The sequence below is a fragment of the Crocodylus siamensis genome, chromosome 8 (assembly GCF_052110815.1).
Source record: "Crocodylus siamensis isolate JL-2025a chromosome 8, ASM5211081v1, whole genome shotgun sequence".
In the NCBI taxonomy this organism is placed as follows: domain Eukaryota; kingdom Metazoa; phylum Chordata; order Crocodylia; family Crocodylidae; genus Crocodylus; species Crocodylus siamensis.
Window position 1 is genome coordinate 59,943,225 of NC_143402.1, and position 25,585 is coordinate 59,968,809.

At 52.2% G+C, this 25,585-nt stretch overlaps 1 protein-coding gene across 1 annotated transcript in view; it reads left to right on the top strand.

The window, feature by feature from the left end:
* The first annotated feature begins 783 nt into the window (after positions 1 to 783).
* Positions 784 to 25,585, top strand: part of USP43 (ubiquitin specific peptidase 43) — a 195,554-nt gene continuing 170,752 nt past the window's right edge. Inside the window, exons 1-2 of the mRNA XM_090061053.1 lie at positions 784 to 1,962; positions 21,708 to 21,848. Coding sequence (XP_089917179.1) covers positions 1,075 to 1,962; positions 21,708 to 21,848 — 1,029 coding nt within the window. The 5' untranslated portion in view covers positions 784 to 1,074. The remainder of the gene's footprint in view (positions 1,963 to 21,707; positions 21,849 to 25,585) is intronic.

A 25,585-nucleotide genomic window follows, 5' to 3' on the forward strand; every position in this document is an offset into this window, starting at 1 on the left:
TCTCCAGGGTAACATAGAGGAGTTGCAAACAACTGGGTGGCTGTTGGTGGATCTGGGGCTGGGAGGGACGGTGAACAGACAGGGCCCCAGGGACCAGGACTGGGTTTGGAGCTTGTGTGATTCATTTGCTCTAGAATAGAAACTGCTTCCTACAATATGCCCGCAAAGGGGTCCTGAGTCCAGCTGGAGTCTCTCTGAACTGCTGTAATACCACGACTGAGCAGTAACACTCATTATGCACTATGGGCCCCAAGCACAGGGGGAAGAGGATGGGCATTTCCCATCCCCCCTCACTTTCTACAGTGCTGTTGACATCTCCTCCACTGTCCTGCTTCCTGCTCTAAACTGTTCGGTGTTGGTGACTGGGAAGGTTGAGGCACATCTGTCTAGGAGCAGGGGCAGTCTTTGAAATAGTGCAGTGCACTCCTGATCCTTGCTGTCAAGGTAATTTGGGAACAATGTTTTAGGCGTATCAGTGAAGGGAAGCTGTTCCCATGATCTTGCACAACTAGAAATATCAGACCTAAGGGACCTGATGCTCAGAAGCTTGTCCAACAACTTTCAACTATACAGCTGGTCCAACAAAAGGTCACAAAAAGCCTTTCCTCTACAAATGTTTTAATGATTTGGTATAAAACTTGATTTTTAAAAACTGCATTTCAAAGCTGCTGTTTTGTTAGAAATCCTGCAGGGCTGCATAATCCAGTGGTTGAGGTGCTAGCCTGGTACTTGAAATACCTGGACACAGTTCTTGACTCTTCCTTGGGTGACCCTGGGCAAGTGCGTTGGACTGAAATCCACAAAGGTAGTCAAGTGAAATCAGTGGGAATGAGACAACAGGAGCCTCTTCCCGCCTCCGGGCCTCGCACCCCTCAGCTATGCAGCCGGCGAGAGCTCTTCCCTGTCTCGCGGAGGGCTGCGAAGATGAATGCGTTAAAGACCATGCACCTCGGGGCTCCAGACAGGCAACGTGGCAAAGCTCCCTGCCTCCTGAGCCCAGGAAACTAACCTGACCGAGGGGGAGACGGCGCCTTCCCCTACAGCGTACGCACCCGCCGGGGCCGGCCGCTCGGCATGTGGGTGAAGCCCACCCCTCCCAGCCTAGGCTGCCTCTCAGCACGAAGCTCACCCAGGGGAACAACGCGGGGGAGCCGCCGGCCCGGCGCGGGCTGCCCCCGGCCGGGGCACCGCCTCCTGCTTCGCCGCTGCCCCGCCAGCTCCCGCGGGCCGATGCAGGCAGCGCTCCCGAGCCGAGCTCCGCCCGCCCGCAGCGGGGGAGGGGAGGGAGCGGCCCCGCCACCTGCGCGCAGCCCGGGCAGGAGCCGCCCCGGAGCCCCGGCAGCGCAGCGCCGCCCCCCGCCCCAGCCCCAGCCCCAGCCCCAGCCCGGGCAGGGCGGGACGCGGCGGCCGCAGGTGAGGACGGTGCCGGCGGCGGGAGCGGCTATGGGCGAGCGGGGCCGGGGCCGGCGGCGCCGAGCCGTGCGCGCCCTGGGCGGCCTCGTGGGCCGCGTGCTGCAAACTTTGATCGCGCTGCGGGGCGGCGGGCGGCGGCGGCGGCGGCGGCGGGCGGGCGGCGCGGAGCCGGAGCCCGAGGACGACGACGGCGGCTTCCGCTGCCCCCCGGCGCCGCCCGGCCCCGGCCCCGGCCCCGGCGCCGCCGCCGCCGCCCCGCGCGGGGAGCAGGCGGCGCCGCCCAGCGCCCAAGCCGGGGCGGGCAGCGGGCGGGCGGCGGAGCGGGAGCCGGAGCCGGCGCGGGCGCCCGGGGCGCAGGGGCTGAGGAACCACGGCAACACGTGCTTCATGAACGCCGTGGTGCAGTGCCTGAGCAACACCGACCTGCTGGCCGAGTTCCTGGCGCTGGCGCCGCTCCGCGCCCGCGGCGAGGTCACGCGGCAGCTGGCGGCGCTGGTGCGCGCGCTCTGGACGCTGGACTACACCCCGCAGCTCTCCGTGCAGTTCAAGGTAGGAGCCCGCGGGCGGGGGTGCTGCTTCACCTCCCTGGCCCTCCGCGCCTGCCGTCCGCGTGTTTCTTCACCCGCACGGCTGGCCGCGTGCGAGAGGGGGACAGCCGACCCAGGCCTGCAGGGCTCAGCCTCTCTTCCTTGTCCTCATCTTTCGCATCAGGCAGCGTGGGGCTGCACCTCCACCTGTGAAGTGCTCTGCTGGCCCAAGCAAAGGGGATGCTCACAGCGGGGAGTTAAGAGCAACACAGCCTCTGGCCCGATGCCCGCATACCCGGGTGTCCCAGTTCCTACAGTGCAGTTGTTTTGCGATTTCTTAGTTGTCTCGTAAAAGGTGTCATCTCTGAACCGAGAGTTGTAGTGCTTTGCACTTCTTTTAGTCTTGCACCAACCCGGCTACCAAACGCAGCCCTAGGCTCACGCTGCCAGGGTGGACTCTTGTTGGAAGGGTCTCTGCAGCTGGGCGTTGCTGGGAAGCCCCAGTGCTCACTGATGGTGGTTTTGAAGTTTCTAAAGTACTCCAGAGATGAAAATGAAACATCTCGGCTCTTCCCGAATCTTTGCTGAGCCTTCCCTGCCACCCATGTGAAAATTGGGATGGAGGAGCTGGCATGCCTTGGATTGGGATTAAGGCTTCCCAGCCCCTTCCCACCGTAGGCCGGCAGGGCTCTGTACCGAGCTACTGCTGGTGTGCAGTGAAGTTCAGTCTAGAGCCTGATCTAAGCGGCTGCTGTGACTACTGTGGCCAATGACACCCAGAAAGAGTTGCGTGATTTGGTCCTAACCCCTCTTTTCTTGAGAGTCTTGGGGAGCTTGGATGCCTCCTGCCCTTGAACAGTTGACCAGTGTGAGTGTCACTGCTGCCGGGTGTTGGGGTACAGCCCTTAGCAGCTGCTGGGTGCCGTAGATCTGGCTCACCCCGCTGCAGGGGAAGCCGCCTGAGAGGCTTGCGGCTCGCCATGAGAATGCAGGGTCTGGCTCGGTGTGGTGCCAGTGAACTGCCCCCAGTCAGCACTGTGATTTGTGGGATGGATCCCATTTCTGCCCTGCTCCTCCCCAACCTTAATCTGGGCCTCTTGGCGAGGGGCATTTCCAGCATTGAAGGAGATGGAGGCTAAGGTGGCATCTGCAGCAACAGGTTGCAATTAATTTGTTTTTAATTCCTGTAGCATGGATCCAGCTATTGTAATAATGAGCACAATATTCCTCTCTAAATAAATATAATGATCAGAGGCCCCCTCCTTCTCAGATGACTGTAATCCCTAGGCACAGAGGGAGGAAAAATGTTTCAGCCTTAACTTTGAATTTCTACCCTCTGGGTGGTTATCTGCATGTGGCATGAATTTCCTCCTTGTTTTCAATCTCCCTTTAAAATAAGATCTCTGGCAATGCAGGAGAGCGGGGAGGGTTTATGAGGGGCTGTAAAGCCTCACAAGCTATTTATCTGAGACCACGGTTCCTTTTATTTTAAGACTATCACTGTTCTTGCAGTTGCTGTGTGGAAATTTTGCTCCCTCTGCCACATGGGGGTGCAGGTAATCCTTGCTAATATCAGTAGGGGTTGTAGACGCTTATTGAGAGGGCTGGGGACCTCTAAATTAAAGAATTGCAGGGCATAATCTGCTGCTCGTGGGAAGCTCTCTCAGGCTTGTCATGCAGGGCATTTTCATTCCCCGAATCATTTGGTATTGACCACTCTGAGGCAGGTGGAGCATATGCAAAGATCAGTGGGGCAATGATTTGACCCCTTGCTTTAGTAAATCCCATATTGCTAGGTTACTTGATTAACAATCTCACAGAAGATTAGATGCCGTGACGGCAGCCTCTCTTAAAGATAAATTGTTTGGGCTCCTGTTGTTTCCCCAAATTGAAAAGGAGAAACAGATTCTGTAACTTGCAGGCAGACCTCGGGGCCCCCTGAACTTTGTGTTTTCAGATGGTGCTTTAGTTTACTGCTTGACACATTTCCCCCTTTCCTCAACTCCAGTATTTTGCTAGGGGTGGATTCCCTCTTCTACTTGTTGAATCCATTAGAGGCTTTTTTTTTCTTGGGGGGGAACTCACTTTTAAAGATGAGGGACTGACTGTAAGAGAAATGTTGTTCCAACCTAGATAAAGTTGCTGTGAGCTAATTGCTCTGAAACCCCGTCACAGAACTGTCCGGTTTGTCCTGTGTATGTCATGTTAGTGATGGGATGTGGGCATCTGCAGTAGCAAAGGACGGACTCAGACTCCGGTGACCCAGTGGCCCTTCTGGGCTTGAATTCTTGTATGGTTGCCCTGTGCTTGAGAGGCACATGGCAGGCTGAGTGAGGTCCAGCATTGTCTAGAAAAACTACTTTCCTCTTCCCTCAAGTCTTATTCAGCCACAGGCTTTGGGAGAGAGAGAGAGACGTTGAGAAGATTATTGGTCCGAGCAGCGGCAAGCAGGCAGGGGTTTGGGCTCCCATTCCTGGTCCTTCTTCTGGCCTCACTCTGAGCAAGTCTCTAGTGTGCCTCTGCCCCTGTGACATGGCGATACGCAGGGGAGGTGGACGTGGATGGTAAGGTGGCTGATGGCCAATGTGCATTGCTGTACAAAGCCCACTTTGCTCTTCAGCTGCAACCTGAGTGTGGCTGATGTAAGGCGGTAGGGAAATACCTGCTGCAGTCCCAAATTTTCCTGGTACTAGGTGCCCACCTAGAGCTTGCTGTAAGCTACAAGTGGGTGGAATTCATGTATGTATGCAACTAATAAGCCTTTCAGAAAGCTCCCATCCGAGGATAGAAACCCATATTGTGATGCCAGCCCAGCATATTAAAGCTCTGGTGTCTTGTCCCATGTCACATTGCCCCTTCCCTCCCTGCTGCACCTGTTGGTTAGAAGGCTGTCTCTTGCACCACTCATGCATGTTCTGCATTTGATTATGATCATGTTTAAAGCAGTGTGAACTGGCCATGAACTTCAGGCTTTGTTTCTAGGAAACAGCAGAGTGAGGAGATGAGGGAGGGGGAGAGGATGAAGAGGCCTATTGAGAAAATATCCCACTGTCCCTGAAGTCGCAGATGATTTTACATTCCTGCAGAATAAAATCTCCCCCTCTGGTTCCCTGTTTCTAAGAGACTGGAAGGGCACGAGAGGGAGCAGTTGATGCCGTAGCATCACACACAGATCGCTTGTTGTGTAAGCTCCCTGAAGAGTGTCCAGGAATGCCCTCGGTAATCCTATCCTGGCCGGCCCGGCCTGGGAGTGCTGTGCAGCCGTATGAACTTGGTACAGAGCAAAAGGCAGGAGGGTGGCAGGGCAGGCTCTGCCTCCCAGAGACCACAGAGAGTAGCTCCCAGCTCACTGTGCAGCAGGGTTGTAAAAGTTCCTCCTGCGCTGTACAGCAAAGTGATAACAGTCTCTGCAAATCACCAGCTCCAGCCTTGCCGCCACAACTGCCTTGCCAATGTGGCTGCGTGCAGCAGTGGGAGCTGGTGCCCCCCTTGCCCCACCCTGGTCTGGCCCTCAGAAGCTCTTTTGCTTTTTTTGCCCAGTCCAGTCCTGGATTCAGGCTTCCTCTCACACCTGGGATCTTTGTATTGAGCAGACTATCTCAGCTGTGGGAGACCTGACTGGCTCTTGTATCATGGTCACAGAGTGACAGCTGTGGTGCGACTTCTCCCAGCATTGAGCAATGCCAGCAAAGTACAGTGCTTGTATAACTTCCCCCACTGCTCAGCTTCCTCATTCATTTGGCTGAGCGTGCAGTGTTCATCTGCCAGCTGGCAACCCCTGGTAGCTGGGCAGGGATGGCACCAACCAGAGGGTCTGGTGTATAACAATAGGAACAAAGTCATACTCTGAGCCGAAGCTGCTTTGACCTTGTGGGTACACTTGACCAGCCTGTGCTTGTAAGAAGCTCTCTCGGAGCCAGAGGTCATGTGCGGAGGAAGACTTTCCCAGGGGAATAAATTCTGTATGGAGATGGAAGTGTTCCTGCAGACTCGCTGCTGTCCTGCCTTGTCAGGCTGTGTTGTCCTGGCTGGTGTACACAAATGGCGAGCAAACGTCTCACAGATGCTGGCTTCATTTCTGTTAGAAGCCCTGGGATTTCCTGCAACATGTGGGAGCTACAGTCATTCCTTGCTGCTGGCTGGATGAATGTACGGCACTAAACACTTTTCTTCCTTAATAGGCTCATCCTGGCAGCTGGTTGCGATGCTGGATTCTCTGATCCAGCCCGGCCAAGACAGCTTGTTTGTTTCTTGCTTTTCTCTTCCCCTCTTGTTCTAGTCTCCTATTGCTGTTGTTGCCCTTTCTTCTAATTCTTTCTTACATATCTTTTTTAGCAATAAACCAAAGGGTAAACCTCCTGCAAAGAATCCAGGCTGCCAGATACAATGTTAATGGAGGGAAGATGACTTTTAATGGGGCTAGAATACATGCACACACGGGCCCTAGTTCAGAGCTGACTGAAGTCATTACAGAGTCTTCTACTGTGCAAGATGGACTTTGGATCAGGTCCTGGGCCTGTGGCCCTGTACCCAGTGAAGGGTGGGCCAGAAGATACGGTGAATTTCCAGATGTGGACCCTGGAAATGTCGTGTAGCATTCAACTAAGGAGCTGAGTAATGAACGCTGCAATGAATATGAAGGAGTCTGATGCCCCAATAACACTGAAAAGCAAGTGCCCAACTCCCTGAGGTGTTTTTGCAAATCCCAACCCTGCTGTCTCATGTTCTGCATGTGCAGCACCTAGCACAATGGAAGCACATCTAGCTCTGAAGCTTTGTGACGTACAGTACTATCATGCTTGTGCTGCTGCCAGTGGATTATGTGTTGGCATAGAAACAGATGTCACATTTGTGCTTCCATAATAATGTTTATGGCAGTGCAGATGCCAAGCAAATAGATGTCCCTACCTTGTGTTGTCCCATGTCCGTGGTGTGACAAAAGGTACTCGTAAATTCTGCCAGTTAATTGCAGCTGATGTCTATTTGTTTTGTGGTGGGAGAGGGTGGGCAGCTTTGGGCAGATGCTCTGGAAACCGGAGGTGTATGATCCTACACAGTCCAGTAGGATCAGGCCCTCAAGTCAGTGAAGCACTTGCCTGGCTTTACCCACTTTACAGAGATGCCCAGGATGCGTCTCTGTAAGCAGGGAAAGCCTGCACTGGTCCTGTCATGAAGGCATGGGACCTGGGGAGTGCCCTGTGCCTCCATGCCAGGACCCATGCAACCTCAGGCCTTCATGCTGACCTGTACCTTATGGAGGGACACAGGTCAGCGTACATCCAGGGGTGGGGAGCTAATCACTGGTGCCCTGTGCTTCCATGTGTGGGATCTGCACTGATCCTTCTCCCCTGTGTGAAGCATGGGCCAATTTGGGTCCCTGCGTGGAGCCACAGGGTGCCAGGGTTTACCTGGCTCCTGTGTCCTCACCCCCATGCTGGGACCAGCACTGACTCATGCTTCAGGCAAAGGCACAGGTCAGCACAGTCCCACGTGGAGTCGTGGGGCACCAGAGATCACCTGGCTCCTGTACCAGGACCTGTGCTGATCTGTACTTCCGGGTCAGTGCAGGACTCGGTACAGGTCCCTGCAAGGAGTCATGAGCCCCCAGGAATTCCCCAGCTCCTGTACCTCCTTGTCAGGACCCACACTGACCCGTTCGTCACATGGAGGTCAGCGAGTCCACACCTTGCCAGGAACTGTGCTGATCCATGCTTGAGGCAGAAGCATGGCATGGGTCAGCATGGCTCCCCACATGGAACCACAGGGCACCAGGGATCCCTGGCTCCTGTGCTGCTCTTTGCTGCCCTGTGCCAGGACCCATGCCTCCATGTGAGGCATAGGTCAGAGCAGGACCCGGTGCCAGGGAACAAGGGATCCTGGGAATCCTTGGACCAGGGACAATCGTCCCATGTCCTGTTACAGCTGATTCACTTTGGTTTGGTGATGTCTCTTTCTGCCTTTGGGAAGCACAAATGGGTGGACTTGGCAGCTTGGGGATGGGAGAGCCCTGTATCATAGTGGGCAACACTGAGAGATGGTGGAATGAGAACAGCTTGGCTTTTTTATGTTGCCTGAGCATAAAAGCTGTTGGCATATTAAGTGCAGAGTTGTATGTGTTCAAATGGGTTCTAGCGTGCATAAGTAACACCACAAGTTAAGATCCAATGAGAAAATATTTCTGAGTGTAGAGAACCACTTGGTAGCATCTGTATGGGTAAGAATCCCAGTTCATAAGAATGCAGATCACAGATATGCTGGGGGGAATGGGAAGTTATACTGCTGGCCTACAAGACATGACACAGATATTCAATGCATGCTGTTGAGGGAGATCCAAGAGGCAGCTAAATCTAGTAAAGCTCCTGCTTATAACGTGATCAAATGTCCTAATAACAGGACAGCGGCTGGAGAAGTAATTTCTCAGTATGCTAAGTGGTTGCTTTTTGGAGCAGTTCTAGTGCATACAAGGTTTTGTTTGTGGTGGGGTAAAGTTTTCATCAGTGCTCAAGTGACCCCAGAGCCTTTATTCCATTTTAAAAAACAACTAAGCATTCGTATGATTTGGGCTTCAAAACCGCTTGGATACTTTTGAAAAATTTAGTTAAGTGACATTCGGGAATTGTTTCAGGAGGTGACTTCACTTGACCGACAAATTAGTAGCTGTGGAAGTGTGTGAGACACATGGCTGGACTCGCTAATCCTCGTCTCTGCTGGCTGCTGTTCCATCTTCCTTTCTTTTTAATCAAGCACAGGTAACGTGATATTGGTCAGAAACCAAATTGGGCAGTTACTCCAATACCCAAGGAGGGGGGGACACAGGTGTTGGCTCTGTCAGTAGCTATCAACTCCCAGCTTTGATGTCTTTCCAGTCACACTCCCACTTGTCTTTCCTGGAACGGTTCCTTCTGGGATGGCAGATTTAGTTGCCAAGAGGGGTCTGCCCTTGGGGTGCCGTTGTTTGCTGCTCCTTGCATTTGCCATTGTCAGTGACTGGGCAGATATCAAATCAGTGGGGGCTGGAACTGCAAGGCAGTGTCCCAAGGAAGGAAGACCAGAAACCTGAAGTGCTGGCTTCTAGGCTAGCTACAACCGCTCGGGACAAAGAAGGTAGAGTCACTGGGCCAGGGCCAGGTCTGCAAAGACTTCTGCTTTCTGTAGAGCAGCAGCAGCAAGCAGTACAGCAAGTGAGTTCATGCAGTGAATTTAGAAACGGCGCACAAATACTGTGGGTTTGTAAGATTCTTGGTCAGTGTTTTGTCCTTACCTGGGATCCATTTTTCAGTTCTGGTCACAAACAGTACACAAGAAATAAGCAGGATTCAGAGATGGAGTCTCCCCCAAACCTGAACGTTTTCATTGGCAAGAACTGCAAAGACTGAACCTGTTTACTCTTTTTACTCCATTTATTCCCAATTGCTCCTTTTCATCTTTCCTTCTGTGATGAGAAAAATGGGTCAATTTAATTTGTTACCTCCCAGTTTCAAAACTGATTAAAAAATGTGTAGCTTTCCATAATGCATAACGTCCTGTGGAATTTATTGCCACAAGATTTTGTTGAGAACAAGATTCAGAAAGCCTCAGAGGTGTATTTGGAATATAGAAACATTTGGGGTAAAATTACATGGGGTGAAAATTTGCCACGATTATTATAGTGTCTCATGGGTAAGAGCATGAGCAGCAGATTGTCTCAGCTGGGGAAGGAACTCCTTCCTCCCTTTGTAGGCTAGCTAGTACCAAATTTTCTGATATAGAGACTGCAGCTTCTTCTGGTGCATGTTACTGGAGACATGATACAGTTGGATGGATCCTGGATCTTGCGATTCTTCTCTCCCTGCTCTTCCTTTTGTGCATGGTAGCTGTGATGTGTTTTTCCCTTCGGTACCTATATTCCCTCCAACAGAAACACTGAGTAATCATAGGCCAAGAGAAGGAAAGCATTTTCCAAGGCTGCTGTAGTTCATGAGATCAGTGAGGTGAGCTAGGGTAGCGGTTCCCAGTTGTTCCCCACTTCACTTCCGTTGAGACCATGTAAGGTCTGCAGATCGTGCTGGGTCCTTTTTCATTTACCATTTTCATTTTCCATTTCCACCCTCTTTGAGGAGGAAGGTACAAAGTGGCCTGTCTGAAGTGATGAGGGCTGACACTGGTTTGCTGGCCTATGAATTTTGGGAACTGCTATGTTGGGATCCTAGAGTAGGAGCCAGGTTGCATTGGGACTTGAGGCAAGTAACTTCCGGACTTTGTGCCTTAGTTTCCCTGCCCGTAAAATAGTGAAGGAGTTACTTATTCAGCTGTGCAAAGCCCTCTGAGAATCGCTGAGGACAAGTACATTAGGATTGCTTAAGATATAATGGATATTGCCTGAAGGCTGAGGTTAATAGTCCATGAATGACAGGACTGCTCATACCTGAGGGCAGCTTAATATATTGCTTTTTCCACTGGGTTGGTGTCATTTCCAGCATGGCAGGTTACAGTTCCCTGAAGGTGTGTTTTCCTCCATGTGGAGCTCATGGGTGTTTGCTGGGGGCACCAGGATCCTTCCCAGCACAGGCTGTGGGCACTAGCTGTTGCTCCAAGGTTGCAGTAGCTGCTGTACCATTTCCCCTCCCCTTTAGCCAGTGATCCACTGAGTTCAGAACCTTCTGGTTTCCCTCAAGCCAGGGGACCTCCATCCCCCAGATCATCACGGGGTGACACCTCAGGCAGAGTAATCCCCCTTTTTGGTCTCTCTTTTGCACTTGGGCCATGGCTCTGGAGGCCCCACAGCCAGCAGGAGTTGATCTGTCATGTATGGCCTGTGGTGAAGCCATTGAGTCTATGAGCAAGGAGGCAGTGATCAATGCATGGTTGTTGTGCACCTGTGCTGCTTGTGGGTCAGTGGACAGAAACCCATCGGGTAGTAGGACAAGGGCAATAACAGTGCCTGGCAAGTCATGTGGGCACACTTTCCAGCTCATCTCCAGTGACTTGTGCTACCTGGTTTTTCACCTTACTACACACTAGCTACAGCAGAGTCATGTTGGAGTCTCTGACTTGTCCATCATCTTCAGGAAAAGATCCTCAGGGTTGAATTCTCTCTCCAGGAATCCCTGGGCTGCTGCCAGCACAGGTTGTAGTTCACCTGTCACTGGTAGGAGTGCTGGTGTGCAGAAACAGACTTCTGCGCCTGCCCTGCAGCTGGCACCTTGGTTGACAATCTTGTAGATGCCACATAAGAGAGGCTGGAAGTCGGGTCCCTCCCTCCCCTCAGCTGTGCAGACTCTGCAGGGTGCCCAGGAGCAGATGCTGGCCTCTGACAGATCTGCCCAGGGGTATGACAGCTGAGAAAGGAGAGGTGGTTTTTACATTTTTGACAACCAAATGCTGGGATTTCACTGCATGGATGTTAACAGACATGTACAGATTAAGGTAAGTCTTAACATGTGCTTCAGTCTCGGGGCTTAGGGAGGTTCCTCGCGCCCCTCTGTGCATTCCCTGCGGGCCCTAGCTGGGTGTGGTATTCTTCTCTCCCTGTCTTAAGAGTAAGCCTTGCCAGGTGGCTGCTAGTTGTCTGCAGTGCGATACCCCAGGATGGGTTACATCTCAGTGGTGGGAGAAGTGACCGACTGCATGAAGTCTGCATATTACTCCTTTGGGAAGGTGGGCACTGCAGGGCCAGAAAGTGGTTTTTTTGTTTTGTTTTGTTTTTGTTTCCCAGCAATCCACTAGCAGACTTCTCTGCACTTTCTAGCTATAGTTTGCACCTGGGTTAATTATTTTGTCCCTTGGTGAATAAAGACCTGGCAAGAGGATGCATCTGGCAGAAAACCCCCAAATCCCCCTCAAGAAGGGGAAGTACTGGCTCTTGTGCAGCACCTGGAGCCCAGGAGTTCCCTGTCTGCAGCAGGGTAGGGGCAGAGCTTGCGGGAAGGGGCAGGTAGGTCCCTTGGAGTTTACTCGCCTGATGCTGCAGCAAGTGATTTGGTCATGCTGAGTAGTCAAGGAGTCTTGCAGGTTACAGGAAAGTACTGAGAGGAGCATCAGAGAAGAAGTGGGCAAACAGTTCCTGTTGGAGCAGCCATGCTGTCAAACTGCCTTGCTGTTGCAATGGTGGGAGAGGTTTGGATTGAGGGAAACTCTGTTTTCTTGGCATTTGTGCCATCCCTGTGTGCTGGGTTGCACAGCTCTTGCATCCTAGCATGCTGGGGAAGTAGGACTGATGGACCTACAGCTACATAGCAACCCCCTGAACCTCCCTGCAAAAGGGTCTTGCCTTCATTACCCCAGTGGAGCTGCTCTGGGGGTATTCCTGCTCTGGCCCCATATGGCACCCCTGTGTGTTCTGGCTTGGTGGAGAAAGCTGCAGATCCTTTTCACACTGGGAGATGAAGAGCTAGTCATACAGGGGGTCTCATGAAGAGTAGCGCTGGCTCAGTGCCTATACTCATGGCAGGCCAGGCATAGAGGTAGGGTGGCTGAGGAACCCTTGTGCCTGTATACTTCCTATCAGTCAGAGGCCCCATCTCTCCTGACCTGTATAGGAGTTGAAGAATAATCAAAACTACAAATACAAAATGGGTGACACCTTGCTGCATGGCAGTGCTATGGAAAAGGACCTGGGAGTCTTGGTAGGTCACAGACTCAGTATAAGCCTGCTTTTGTGTCTTCGGGCCCTGCATAGGAGATGGACATTAAAGTCTTACAGTCTTTTTTCTCACCCCTTATGGCTGAACGGTCCTAGTCCCTTTGGCTCTGTCTCCCAGTCCGTCCCCAGTAACAGGGATGAACCCCCCTGTTTAAGCCTTCCTCAGGCATTGGGTATTTGGCTGGGGTGTGCCAGTGCTCCTCCTGGGACTTAAACCCAGAGGTCCCTGGTTAGAGGGTCTTCACCCTCTGCTCAGGGTTGGACCAACAACCATATTTGGGACTGGAAAGGCATTTTACGCCAGGATCAGACTGGTATGGATTGTGGGGATTTTTCCCTTCCCCTGTGTTGTGGGGTGTGTGGCCCTTTTCCTGGGATCTCTCAAGTGTAGGTTTACAACCCTTACAGCAGCAGGACTTTGGCTGCCATGGTCCCTCTGCTTTTCCTGTGGCAGGTTAGGGCGTTATGTCTTGTGTTGTCAGGGCTGACTGTCATTTTGCTAAGAGACAATGGATTTGTATGGGAAGGTTTGGATAGGGATGATCCTGCCTTAGGCAGGGGTTGAACTAGATCTATGGAGGTCCCTTCCAGTCCTGCTTCTCTGATTCTGATTTTGTAAAAGTATTACTTTAACTTCGTAGTCTCAGGGAACTTATAGGCTCTGGTCTGCAATTTACTAGTCAGCGCTTGCAGCTGAGAAGGGCTATCTATGTACCGGGGGCTCCATCGGTAGAGGCAAGCAGATGCTCCTGACCTGAACCCCAAGTGATGCCCTAGATGCTGTTGATTTGAGGGGTGACAGTGACACAGCAAGCTGCCTGCAGGGCCAACAGCCAAAAGGGATAAATGTAACTGCCCAGCTTGGTTGCCTTAATGGGTGCTACTGCGAAGGGCCAGAATGTGTGCGAGTGTGAGCCCCAGTATGGGCAAATCCTGCCATTACCATTTGGAGGTAGGTGAAGCCTTGTTCTGTATGAAGGCACAAAATGTGGTCTGGCAAACATCAACCATCCTCCTCTTCTAGGCTGTCAGGCCTCCTGTTCGTATCCTGGGCCTTTATTAGACTCATAATTTCCATCCTAAACTGCAGCAGATATTGCTGTGCCAATTTTGGGTCTGCTGGGAGCAGGTAACACCAAACAATGTATTAGTTCCTCACCACAGGCAGACAGAGGTAGGTAAGCCTTCCTCATCTCCTCTCACTTGTATCCTGTTCAGGATGTGAACCCAGGCCTCCATAAATAATACCTTGCATCATTTAGCTCCAACTGCCCCTGCACAATGGGACTGGGAAGCAAGTCAGACCATGCTCAGCTGTTTGCGCTCTACAGAGCTGGTTGTGGCCCTGGGAGCTTACATACCAAATCTCTCTGTTCCCTTCCCAATTCCTTTCCAGGTCTCCTCACATCTCGTGAAGCCTTAACTGAGCAGTGCTGATCCTTGCACAGCAGAAGGACACAAGCCAAACTTTTCAGGACCCAGTTCTTGCCTAGGTACCAGGTGAAATGTCCAGCTTTTGAAGAAATGTCTATGCTCTGGGATAGGAACTGGTCTGAAAATCTGGCTGTAGGTGTTCTACTGGGAACAGCTGGAAGCTGAGCACAGCTGGTTAGGATCTGCTCGTGGGTGCTGACTTCTTAGGTCTCCAGTGCTGAAATCCTTCACAAACATGTCCTATGAGACAACAGCCTGAACCCCAATTTCTTCCTCTGTTTGTAAGAAACAAGCAGGGAAGTGCTTGGCACCTGAGTAAGAAGTGGAAGTTCATGGCGATGCAGGGTTGCCGTCTATCTCCACTTATCAGGAAGGCAGTGGGGAGAGCGTTCCTCTGCAGCGCCAGAGGAAGAGCCTCTGGGAGCAGATCTGGTCAGAGAGCTGGGCAGAGCAGTTTGTCCCGCTGGACTGCCCTGCCCAGTCATAAATGCCTCTCCCTAAGGCAAGGACTTCAAAGAAAGATCGGAAGTCAATAACAGGAGGCATGTATGAAGCTGGCACGCAGCGCTCAGCTGCTGGAGTGCAGTAATCCACTCATCACCCAAACAAGTGGCATCAGCTCACTGGTGCTTTTGAGAAGTCCATTAGTGGCAGAAAATCATACGCTATCCTAACTGGATCCATTAAGTGAGGAGGGACCCGCAGGAGAGCAGTGCTTGAGCAAGCCTTGAGAAGGCAGTTATGTAAGATTTCCCCAGGGCTTCTCTTGGGGAAAGTTTTGTGTTTTCCTTCCTTTTCCATTTCAGATTTAAATGCATTAGCAGGTCACCTCTCAGCAAAATCCACACTGAAACAGCACTGGGGTTTTTCAAGTCTCATTTCCTCATATTTCTTTTAGATTCATGGAGGTACCAGATTTTTTGTGCTGCCCAGTAGAAATCCAGGATAGCTCCTTTTGAGTAAAGGGGGCTTACTCTGCATTTATGCTGTGCTGACATTGAGCTTGGAGTGCAGTCTAGAGCCACCTGTGTTGTTTGCTCAGCTGAAAGGCCAGAGATGCTGTGGGGCAGTATACAGAAACCAAGGCTCTGCATTCATCCCTCATCAGTGAGATGAATGGTCACCTGGAGCATTTTGAAATGGAGTATTACTGGGGGTGGGGAGGATATGTTCTAATATAGATGTCTTTAGGTGGAATGACTTGACGTATTTATTTTTAATTCTGTTTTAAAAGCATTGTATTAGGGCTACCTTCTAGGTGTTCAGAGGGGATTTTTCAGCAAGGGAGAAATTGTGTGTGGTCAGCTTCCTTAATTTCTCCTGTACCCTTCCTTAATTTCTCCTGTACCCAGGGGCATGATTCTGTTTCACTTTGTGCACCCAATTCAACTTTTTCAAGTAGTGTTTTTGGGACTTGTGGGCAGTTTGCAGTTTCATTACCCCTCTAGTATGGATGTGTAAAGTGTGTGCACTGATTGGGCAGTTGTGCACCCACCTGAGCATAAGTCAGGGTAGGGGGGGTAGAGAGAAGGAGCACCCTCATGAAGCGGAGCCACTGTACCTTGCATTTGATAGTTATTGGATGGAGAGCAGTACAGCAGTTAGTGTGCCATTGACAACGGAGGTCCGAACTGGAACCCAAGGCCTGCTCCTTTCTAAAGCAGCATTCATTTCACTGAACCACTTGCTTGTCCTTTTCCTCTTGGCCCCATGTATTTCCTTTTCATGGCTGCCAAGGGGGACAGCTTCAAAAGGAAGGCTGGAGAAGATTGGACAATGCCTAACCTGTGGCTTGGTGGTTACAGCAGTCAAAGAGATACAGGTTCAAACCCCCTCCAAGTGAAGAGAGCCTAGAACCTGGGTCTTCATCTTTCTTGGTGAGTGTCCTAATCACTTGCCTCTGGGGGTTAAAACTTGGAAGGGAAGCTCAACCAAAGAGAAGCACAACCTGGCAAGGCTGACTATTAAAACTGTACTCACTTGCTGGATAGTGGTTGTGCTTCTCTTCTGGACCCTAACATCTACTAATCATGGGCTTTTGTCCAGCTATAGTTTTGTGATGTGTGTGTCCACAGGGGGTGTGGGCAGAGCACTAACTCAAGTCTGTGTCCTGGGAAGCTGCTGTGGGGGAGAGGCGTTGACATAGCCAGCAGCCAGGGGGTTAACACAGCAGACCCTTTCAATCCTCACCTGACTTGCCCCATCCACCTGGTGATTTAAAGATAGCAGTTGCAGTAGGGACTTCATTAAGCTCCTGGCTGCTGGCCCTACTAACACCTGCCTCTGTAGCAGTGATGTCTCCCAGGTTGTGTGAGGTTGAGGCAACTGGGACTCATGAAGGAATAAGGGACACAAGCCCCCAGTAGCTTTGAGTGACTTCTGCCCTTGGTTCACAACCCACAGTGCCCACTCCTTCCCTGAGTGCCCCTGATTCCTGTTGCCAGCAGCAAGGGGCAGTCAAGGCTTTGGCAGCCTAGTAGAGCTGTGCCCCATTTAAGTCAGTGCTCAAAGGTACTGGGTGTGTTCACATAGCCACATACCTGTCTAGGCAGTGTGTGGCCTACTGAGCTTTCTCAGTATATACATGTATGTTTATGCATCCTCATTAAAGGGGTAATAGAATTGCAAACTGGGCACATGTGCCAAAAAGCCACTTATACCACTTGGTAAGTGCCACTTAGGTGCACAAAGGATAATAGTATATCACCCAAAGTGTGCTTCAGTGCACAAAGAAACAAACTGAAAGAAACGTTTCCCCCACGCCAACTTCTTTCCACGCTAGTGACCTTAAAGATTACTGGTAACTCAAGAAAGTCCAGGAAAAGGGCTCCTTACATGACAGATGTTAATCACCACACTTAGTACTTGAGCACCTTCCAGTCCTGCATTACCATCAGTGCAGTATGAAGTGTAGTGCTGCCCTGCTGTCGAGGCTCTGGCAGTTCTTGTTAACATCCTGTTTTCAGTTGTTTATAACTTTGCTAAATGGTAACTATTTGGGCTATTTTTCCTGCTGGTATCTGCCTCCGGTGGAATTTGAAAGGTTTCAGTTCAAATGGTTCAACCAGTTCAGCGTGATGCTGGGAAAAGCATGCTGTTTTGCCTCATAATAAAACATTTGGACCACTATTTTTTAACTGCTCCAGCATCCCAATGGTTTAGAGCAGGGACTTTGAAATTTGGCAGTGAGATGGCCTTCTGTCAGGGTGCACCAAGTTTGGAAATTTGCCCAAATTTAGCTAAGTGACTGTCCTTTGAAAAATCCTAGTCCACATTTGTACAGTAGAGACTGTAAGTACGGCAGGGCAAGCAAAGCACCAGCACCCAATGCTGTGGGAGGTCATGGGGTGAGTCTAGAGACAGGATACCAGGGGTAGGCTGTATTTGAGGATTGAGGCACTCTGGTTTGTGCACTTGACTATGCCATATCAGCCTCATGTCAGCTCTCTGCTTGTATCTAGCATGTTAAGCCTGAAGGGCCACACTGGGTCTCAGCTCTTTGCTAACCTGCACTCTGCACGTCCCTGTGTCTACAGGAGGTTCAGAAATGTCCCTTTCCCCAGTGCTGCCCCTTCTTCTCCAGTGCCCCTGTTGATAGTCATACAGGGCAATTTCATTCCTGCTGCGACGGCAATTCGTATGTTGTCTGCCAGTGGTGAGACCGACCTGCTAGTTGCAATGGCTGGCTGGACTTCATGCCTCATTCTTAACTGGTGCAGGAGCTGAATGAATTCTGGGGTCTTAGTTTAGTTCCTGCCAGGTAGGCCCTGTTTTCCAAGGGTGACTTGGGTGGCAAGGAGTGGGAGAAGGGGTGGGGTGTCCTGCACAGTGCAAGGCACTATGTGGACTCTCATCCAGGTGTAAATTGGCTCAAGGGATTGGGCCTTGCCTTGCCAGTTCTGATCTGGCCCACACTGGTCATGTTGACCTGGCTGCAATGGTTTTGATCAAAGTGTGTCGCCAAATAGAAGACAGAAGAGCCCTGCCCATCTGTGAGCCTTATTACAGTTGCCTCGAGTCATTTCACTGCAGGTCTACATTTATGCCTCCCTCCTGCTTGGTGCCAGGGGCCATATAAAGTCCTGTTTCTTAATTTAGCTAAGAATTGCAGGCAGTGCTAGTGCAGGCTGCCCACTGAGGACACTGAAAGCTTTGCCACTCTGTAGAGACCCAGACTCTTCAGGGCTGGGAATCTGGCATGGTGAAGTACATCTGGAAAACATGAGGGCTGAGCACTGCCGCGTCTCCAGTGGTTTTGGGGAGGCTCTTGTGAGATGGTCTCGGTCTCTCTGGAAAGATGGAGCTGACTGCAGCCCGAGTGTATGAGAGAGGAGGTGGGCAAATTCAGGACGGCCTCCATGCTGTGGGTTGGGCAGGAGTGCACCTTTATGGGATTAGTAGCTGCAGCTGCAAGGCCATCAGCTGATCAGTGCTCTAATTGGGGAAGGCTTCATTACCCAGATTCACCAATCATGCAACTTCAGTTTGAGGAGCTACTGAACAACAGCCTTGCTACAGCACCCAGGGTGTCTCCCTGAGCACTGAGCTAAATTCAGCCTGGCCATTTCCAGTATGTTAGCAGCTAGGTCATGGCAAGAGGTTGTACCAGGCCTGAGGGGAAAGGGCTGGAGTGCCAGGAGACGAGGGCAGAGCAGGTCTGTACAGACAGTGGTGCTGTTGGACTCCTGCTGGCATGTCGCTATCTTTTCAGAGGAGCTGACAGGTGTATTTAGGCCAAAGAGAGTGCAGCAAGGTAGAAGAGGGGGAGATGGAGGGGCAGGGCAGGATTTCCCTGTAGGTGAGCAAGCTGTAGAGGGGAGAGAGCTTTTTAATATGGTAACTTAAATGGCTGTACTGATAGCTCAGGAGATAGCATCAACCACCCACAGCTATCACAATAACTCATTGCTGGGTGGTTTCATCATCCTCATCTTATGGGTGGGGAAATAAAGGCACAGAGGGGAAGAGATCAGCCCACAGCTCTTCACAGCCTGGAAGTATGCTGCTGGATAGGAGCACAGTCCAGGCCAGGTTTGATTCTTGCCTCTGATATGTACTCACTTGCTGGGTAGTGGTTGTGCTTTGACACTGGGGATGCTAGTGTGGAACCTCTTGCCAGCACGCGGTTCGCTTCAATGGGTGAGGCAGGGAGCAGGGCTGTTTGACTCGGCTGGGTTTTGCTGGGTGTCAGCAGCTCGGTAATTAATTTCCTGAGCAGTGTGGCGGTGTTTCAGCACAGCTGCTTGCTTTTACAAGGCCAGTGCTTTGTTTTCTGCTTGGCACAGGCCCTGCCACATGTGCTTTTGCTGCAGATTTCCCAGCCCTTGGCAGCCCTGCCTTGGTTTTTCAAGTGCTGCACTTAACGAGAGTGTAACAGTGTCTAGAAAATGGCTCATTATTCAGCCTCGGTGTGTAGGAAGTTTTAGGCTCCACCACTCGCAGGGAGGGACAGGTCTGGCTGTGCAACTTTCTTGGCCTGAGAAGGTCAGTGACTTGATGTTCTTGGGGACCAGGAGCTCTTAAATTAAAACTTCAAGTCTGACCAAAGAGCAAGATAGTTTCCCTTGTAGACGCTGGTTGGGGGCTTGAGAAATGCAGGTTCAGTTTCTTGCTCTGCTACTGACTTTGTATGACTGTGGGCAAATCACTTAATTTCAGGGTCCTGGCTGCAGAATGGCCAAAAAAAGTAGTGCCTTATTAGTATCTGCTAGTGGATTGTATGGTATTTGGGGTAGGGGCTTCCTCCACATGCATGTGGCATCTAGAACAGTAGACATCTGATCTCCTCTGGGCATGGAGGTGATACTGGTAGTGACAGAGCTTGTTTGCCCTGCATGGGCATCTGCACTGTACTAACTGAACTCCCAGAGTCCTGGTGCACTGGTCTTAGTGCAAAGTCTGTCCTGCATTTTCTGGGGATCATATCAAATCCCAGTCAGGAGCATGGAAGGGAACATGCTCTGCATGTTATAGATGTGCAGTGGCACCTGACACTTGAATGGTGGTGGGCTGGAATTATGCAGTCATAATGAAACTCCTCTCGTAACGGAGATAATTATTCCCTTAAAATATTCCCTGTATTGGCAAACAGCCTCAAAGAAGAGTCTGGCTTCCTCCAGAAGCCAGAACACCTGCCACCCTGTGGTACTGACAGTGAAACTCAAAGGCTTAATTTGCCTTAGAGCATTGAGTTATGTGCCAAGCATTCAGGCAACTTGAGATGCCACTATGAGATGAAGGTAAGCAATCAGGATGGGCAGAGGGGCTCTATTAATTAGAGGAATAATTTACCAGCCTGGAATTGCTTTCCCTGGATGGCCAACAGTTGACTAGCAGCTTTATTATTTGTTTGGGACCTCCACAGTGGGTGACATTTTGGGTAGTGAATCATTGAACAGGTGTCAGGATGATTGTCCCGTATTTTATTTCCCATTACAAAGAGTTGCTCTCCAAGGTGAAGACCCCAACAATTTGGTAAAGAGACAATAATGGGAGGGTCTGGGGCCTTGGGAAGGGGCTTCAGGGCACCTTGCCTCAAGACCACAAGTTCTTGTCTAGCCAGCAGTCAGATGGTATCTAGGGCCATGTGCTTGTGATATGAGCTTCATTCTTAGGTGCCCAGTTGTCCAGATCCCCAAACCCTCATCCCTCACCTGTCTCTGGAGTCAGTTACAGCAGCTGTCCTGAGCCAGTGTCATTAGGAACCTGGTGCTTTCTGGGAGTGGGGAAGGAATATCCATTTGATGGAAGTGGTAGGGAGAAATTTATGGATTTGGGTGGAGTTGGGTCAACTCTTTAGCCTTGAGGAAAAATAAGGGTTAACTTTAGAGCAGGGGTGGGCAAAATATGGGCCGAATTGAGCCTGCGGAGGAGCTTTGTCCAGCCTGCGGTGGGTCCTTCAGTCCCAAGCACTGTCTGGCCTGTGGCACATCTCGCTTCTCCCTGGGCCTGCAGGAGCACCAGCGCTGGCTCCGTGCCTGGATTCCATTTCTAAGCAGCCCACGAGGTGGCGGCTCCTGGCTGCCACTGCCGCCACCAGCTCCCAGTCCCATGGAGACTGGTGGGGACCTGTGCTCGCAGCCCCAGCCCCGGTCCTAGCCCAGCCTGCCCTGCACCTGCTCGAGACCTGACCCCCCCTGCCCTGCCCGTGTCCAGCAGCAACTACTGCCCAGCTGCCACTTGCCACTGGTGGTGTGGGGGCAGGGCTGCGTGTGTGGCTAACAGCTGGTCTGCTCTGGCCAGGACAAGTCTTGTGCAGGGTGGGCTACGGCTGTGCGCTCAGCTGCTGCTGAGCACTGGTGGAGGTAGCAGGGAGGACCTGCAGGACATGCGGGCTCTGGGCTGTTGGGAAGGGGGGTGGTGCTGGTAGTTTCCCAAAGCTACCTATGTGGCCTTCAGGGCCAAATAATTGCTTGCCCTGCCTTACGGTTAGGCAGAGTCTAGGTCTCTTTCTAGCCATTCAGTGCCCCACAGCATCACAGATACAGCGGGATAAAGTGCCCCCACTGGGTCACTAGCAACGCACCCTGTGGTGCCCGGGACATTCCCAATCCTGCTTAACTTGCAGGATGTGCCAAGATCTGATTAAGGTGATGTGTTTGCATAGGAGATGGCCTTTGCCCATTGTCCCTTTTCCCCCACTGTGAGCTCACCCATCCCCTACTGGATAGTTGAAATTAAAGCCAATCCTCTGTCCGTGTCTTGCGTTGCAGAATATTGTCTCCAAATACGGCTCTCAGTTCCGTGGAAATTCACAACACGACGCTCTGGAGTTCCTGCTCTGGTTGCTGGACAGAATGCACGAGGACCTGGGCTCTTCATCACCCGGCCAGAAGGCCAGGATGGCAGCAAAGGTCAGTGTCCCCAGCCTTGGGGGTGACTGGAAAAGTGCATCTTTCTTCCTCTCCTCAGTGCAGTACAGGGGTAGACTAATGGCTACAGCAGGGGTGGGCAGTTATTTGGGCCTGTCGGCTGCATAAGCAATTCTGGGGAGCTGCTGTGGGCTGGTCAGAAATGCCCCCTGTCCTCCCCCTCCACCCCAGAGCCTGTGTGCCCTGCAGCTCTTCCCCACCACCGCCAACAGTGCACAGCACCAGCCCCGGTTGCCCTGTTTCTGGTCCAGACCACCTGCCCACGCTGAACAGTAGCTGAGGAGAAGCTGCTGTTCTCGGCTCGGGGAAAAGTGGCCTGTCCCCCCTCACTGCTGCCAAGCCCCTCTTGCTGCAGCTGCCTGGAGCCTGTGCCTGGGCTTCCCTGTGGCTCCTCCATTGCTGTCACTGCTGCCTCCGGGCTGCTCAGCTGTGGCAGTGCGGAGGACCTGCAAGGCAGCCTGGGTGTGTGCTCTGGGCAGCTGCACAAGAAGGGCCCAGCAGCGGCGAGAGCAGAGGGGCTACTTTTCCCCCACATCAAGCAGCAACTTCTTCCCAGCCGCTGCTGCTGCTGCTGCTCAGCATGAGAGGGCAAGTCTGGAGCAGACATGGGGTGGGCTGGGGTTGGGGTGGTGCCCGCCGGCTCTGGCTGGTCCCGATCTGGTCTGTTCCACCGGGCCGAGTCTGGGGCAGGCCAGGGTTGGGGCTGTGTGCACAGGCCCCCACCACTGCCACGCGGCAGGGGCCAGCAGTGGCAGCCGCCAGAAGGAGCTGTCACTGTCAGAGCTGCCTAGAAAGGCAGTCCAGCCGTGGAGCTGCCCCAGCCCCACTGGGTGCCTGGGGGCGGTGGGATGTGCCACGGACTAGGTGGTACCAAGGAACTCGCCACTGTCCAGGCAAAGTCGCTCTGCAGACTTAATCCAGCCCGCCGGCCATGTTTTGCCCACCCCTGGGCTAGAGTATGTGCCCCTGCTGTCCCCTACTGGATGAAATCAGAACTGCCCAGTTGTGAATCCTGGGCCCCACACCGCTGAGAGCAATTTCCCATTAGCTCAGCAGTGCTCAACCCCTTGCCTTTTAGACCAGATCTAGCCTCCAGTATGGGATTGTCTGGCCTGCAGGACTTCCCAAGGAAGTTCCCAAAAATGTTGTAGTGCTGGAGCAGTGGCACTATTCCACTGCTGACAAATTGCTGGATCTGTGGGGAGTCCTGCAGGATGGATACCATTGACCTGCATGCTGGACAGGGCATGCAGGACAGCATGGAGTTGATCCCAGCATGCAGGATGGGCCAGGGATGGCACAGGACCTAATCTGGATGTTCAGGGCCAGGCAGAGAGCACAGGGCCTAATCCAGCCCGTGGTACAGCCCTGTGCCAATCATTTGGCCTGCAGGTCTGAAGGAGTGAGCCACCAATGCATTAGATCAAGTGGTAGTGGCCTTCTCTCTTAGGGCAGGAGAGCTGGGGAGCTGTGCCTGAAATTCCTGGCGTGCTGTCAGTGTAATGGAGAGACGGCAGTAAGTCCTGTGCGCATCAAAGTTGGTTGAGTACTTGGGTTATGTGGGCTAGACAAGGATCTAGGGCAGGACCATATGTTTGGTGCCACATCAGTGTTCTTCTCCCTTTCCTCACCTCACTTGTTCTCCTAGCCAGTCAGGGTCTGCAGTGTTTCCCCACAACTAGGACATGGTGTCACTTTGTGCAGTGACTCTTGGAAAGTTGGGGATGAAAGCTTGGCTAAAGTGGCTGTTAGCATTTTCTTCCTGGTGGAACATCTCATGCCATAGTCCATTCCTTATCCAGGCACAAGTTGTAATGGGATGACAGAGCAGTGCAGGGGGCTGTGCGTGGGACTGTGACATCCTCCAGGGAGGGGCTGCTGCCCGAAGCCATAGTGCTAGTGTCACTTAATACTGAGTGCAGTCCATGGGTAGAGGGTACTTCCTTGCTCCAGGGAGCTCCTCCTGGTGTGACCGAGGAAGGTGGGCTGCTGCCCTTCTGGCCTGGAAGTGTGAGAAGCCCTTGGTCCTTGTGGGGAATGATTGCAGAGAGTGCAGGTGCCAAGCATGAGTGTTGCTTAGTGCATGAATAGTTGTTATCCACCCTCCCTGGGATGGCTCCTCTTTGATGAGCTGATTCCCAAGCCTAGATTGCATGAACATATCCCATGAATACTGGTTCACATAAGTTCCTGCAGGATATGCTCTCCCTTCAAACATCCTTGCAAGCTTCTCTCTTGCTTACCCTTGTATATCGGCTATCCCTCAATATGATGATGTCTGCGCTGTGTGGGGTTGCTGTGCTCTGGGCTGCGGCTAGGGCTGTGCAGGTATGCAGGGATCATAGCTCCATCTTCACCCCCAAGCACATCTGCCCAGTTTCTGCACCTGCTAAGTACCTGCACTGTCCCTGGTCTTTGCCCCACTTTGGAGCTGGGCCCAGCCCTGGATGCTGTCAGCCCTGCTTTGCCCTCAAGGTGTGCAAGTCCCCTCCTTGCTCTGTGCATGCATCTGCATCGATGTGCCTGTGTGATTGCTAGCCCTGCAGTAATTAGAGTGCCAGGCAGCTCTCCACAGTGGCGGTTGCTTTGCTTATGGCAAAAACAGTAATTAAAAATCTCCTTTTGTGGAGAGTGTTCTTTTGGCTGTGTTTACACTTGCTCAGGGCTGGGACTTGCTGCACCTGGACTCCACTGAATACGCACTTGCTGGCCCTCTGCATTTTTAGGGGCCTCTAGCCCTGTCCCTGATCTCTGGGTACAGCCCCATGAGAGCAGAGCACTTATTCTGCCTTGTAGAAGCAGAGCTTACTCTGGTGCTTTATCCTGCTTTTGCATCTGATGCAAGTGTGTCAGACGGGCATGCATAAACCCCTTGGTGGCATCCTGCTTCAGCTTCTGCCCTTCTCAGTCTCCTTGTATCTTCATTCACTTGACTGCAGGAGCCAAACTGATCTTCCCAACCCAGCTTTAGCCGTGCTCAGCTTTCACGTGTGCTGCTGTCCACGGCTCCTCTGCCCTTGCTTCCCCTTTCGCCTGTACTGCTCTGCCTGGGACCTCCCTCTTGCTTCTGGTGTGTGGACTCTTCAGCTGGATCCCTTAAGTGCTCACCTGGAGCCATTACTCAGTTTTGCCCTACTGCCTCCTGGCACTGAACCTAGCAAGGAACATCCCCAAAGAAGGAAGGATTTGGGAAAGCAGCCTGGTTTCTTGGCTTTAATCTTGCTTAACCTTAAGCCTTCTTGGCTCTTCCTAGAGAGCTGTTTGGTGCCCTCTCAGATGTGTGTGAGGCCTGTGGCATGAGGGCAGTAGCTTGTCCCCATTTTGTACAGCACTAAACATGCTGCTGGTAAGCAATGAATGTGAGGTAAGGAGGACAGTTGTGGAGTGCTAGACGTGTGGCATAGGGGATTATTTTTTGTCCCTAGAGTTGCCCCCTGAAGCATAAGAACTAGCTAATCTTCACAGTAGCTCTTAGCACAGATGGATGCATTACCTGGCTGAGAGGATAAACTCACCGGCTGGCTCTGCGGCTCCCCAAATGATGAACTTCTCCAAGAGGTAAGGGTAGCAGGATGGGACCCAAGGTAGGGGGGCCCTCTGTGCTAAGGGGGTTGCTTAGCAAGGCCTTTGTTCTCAACCAGGGGGATCTGGTGAGCCGTCTGTACAGCCCTGCAGGGAGCCCAGCACTTCGGTGGAAGCTGTATAGAGTCATGCTCTCA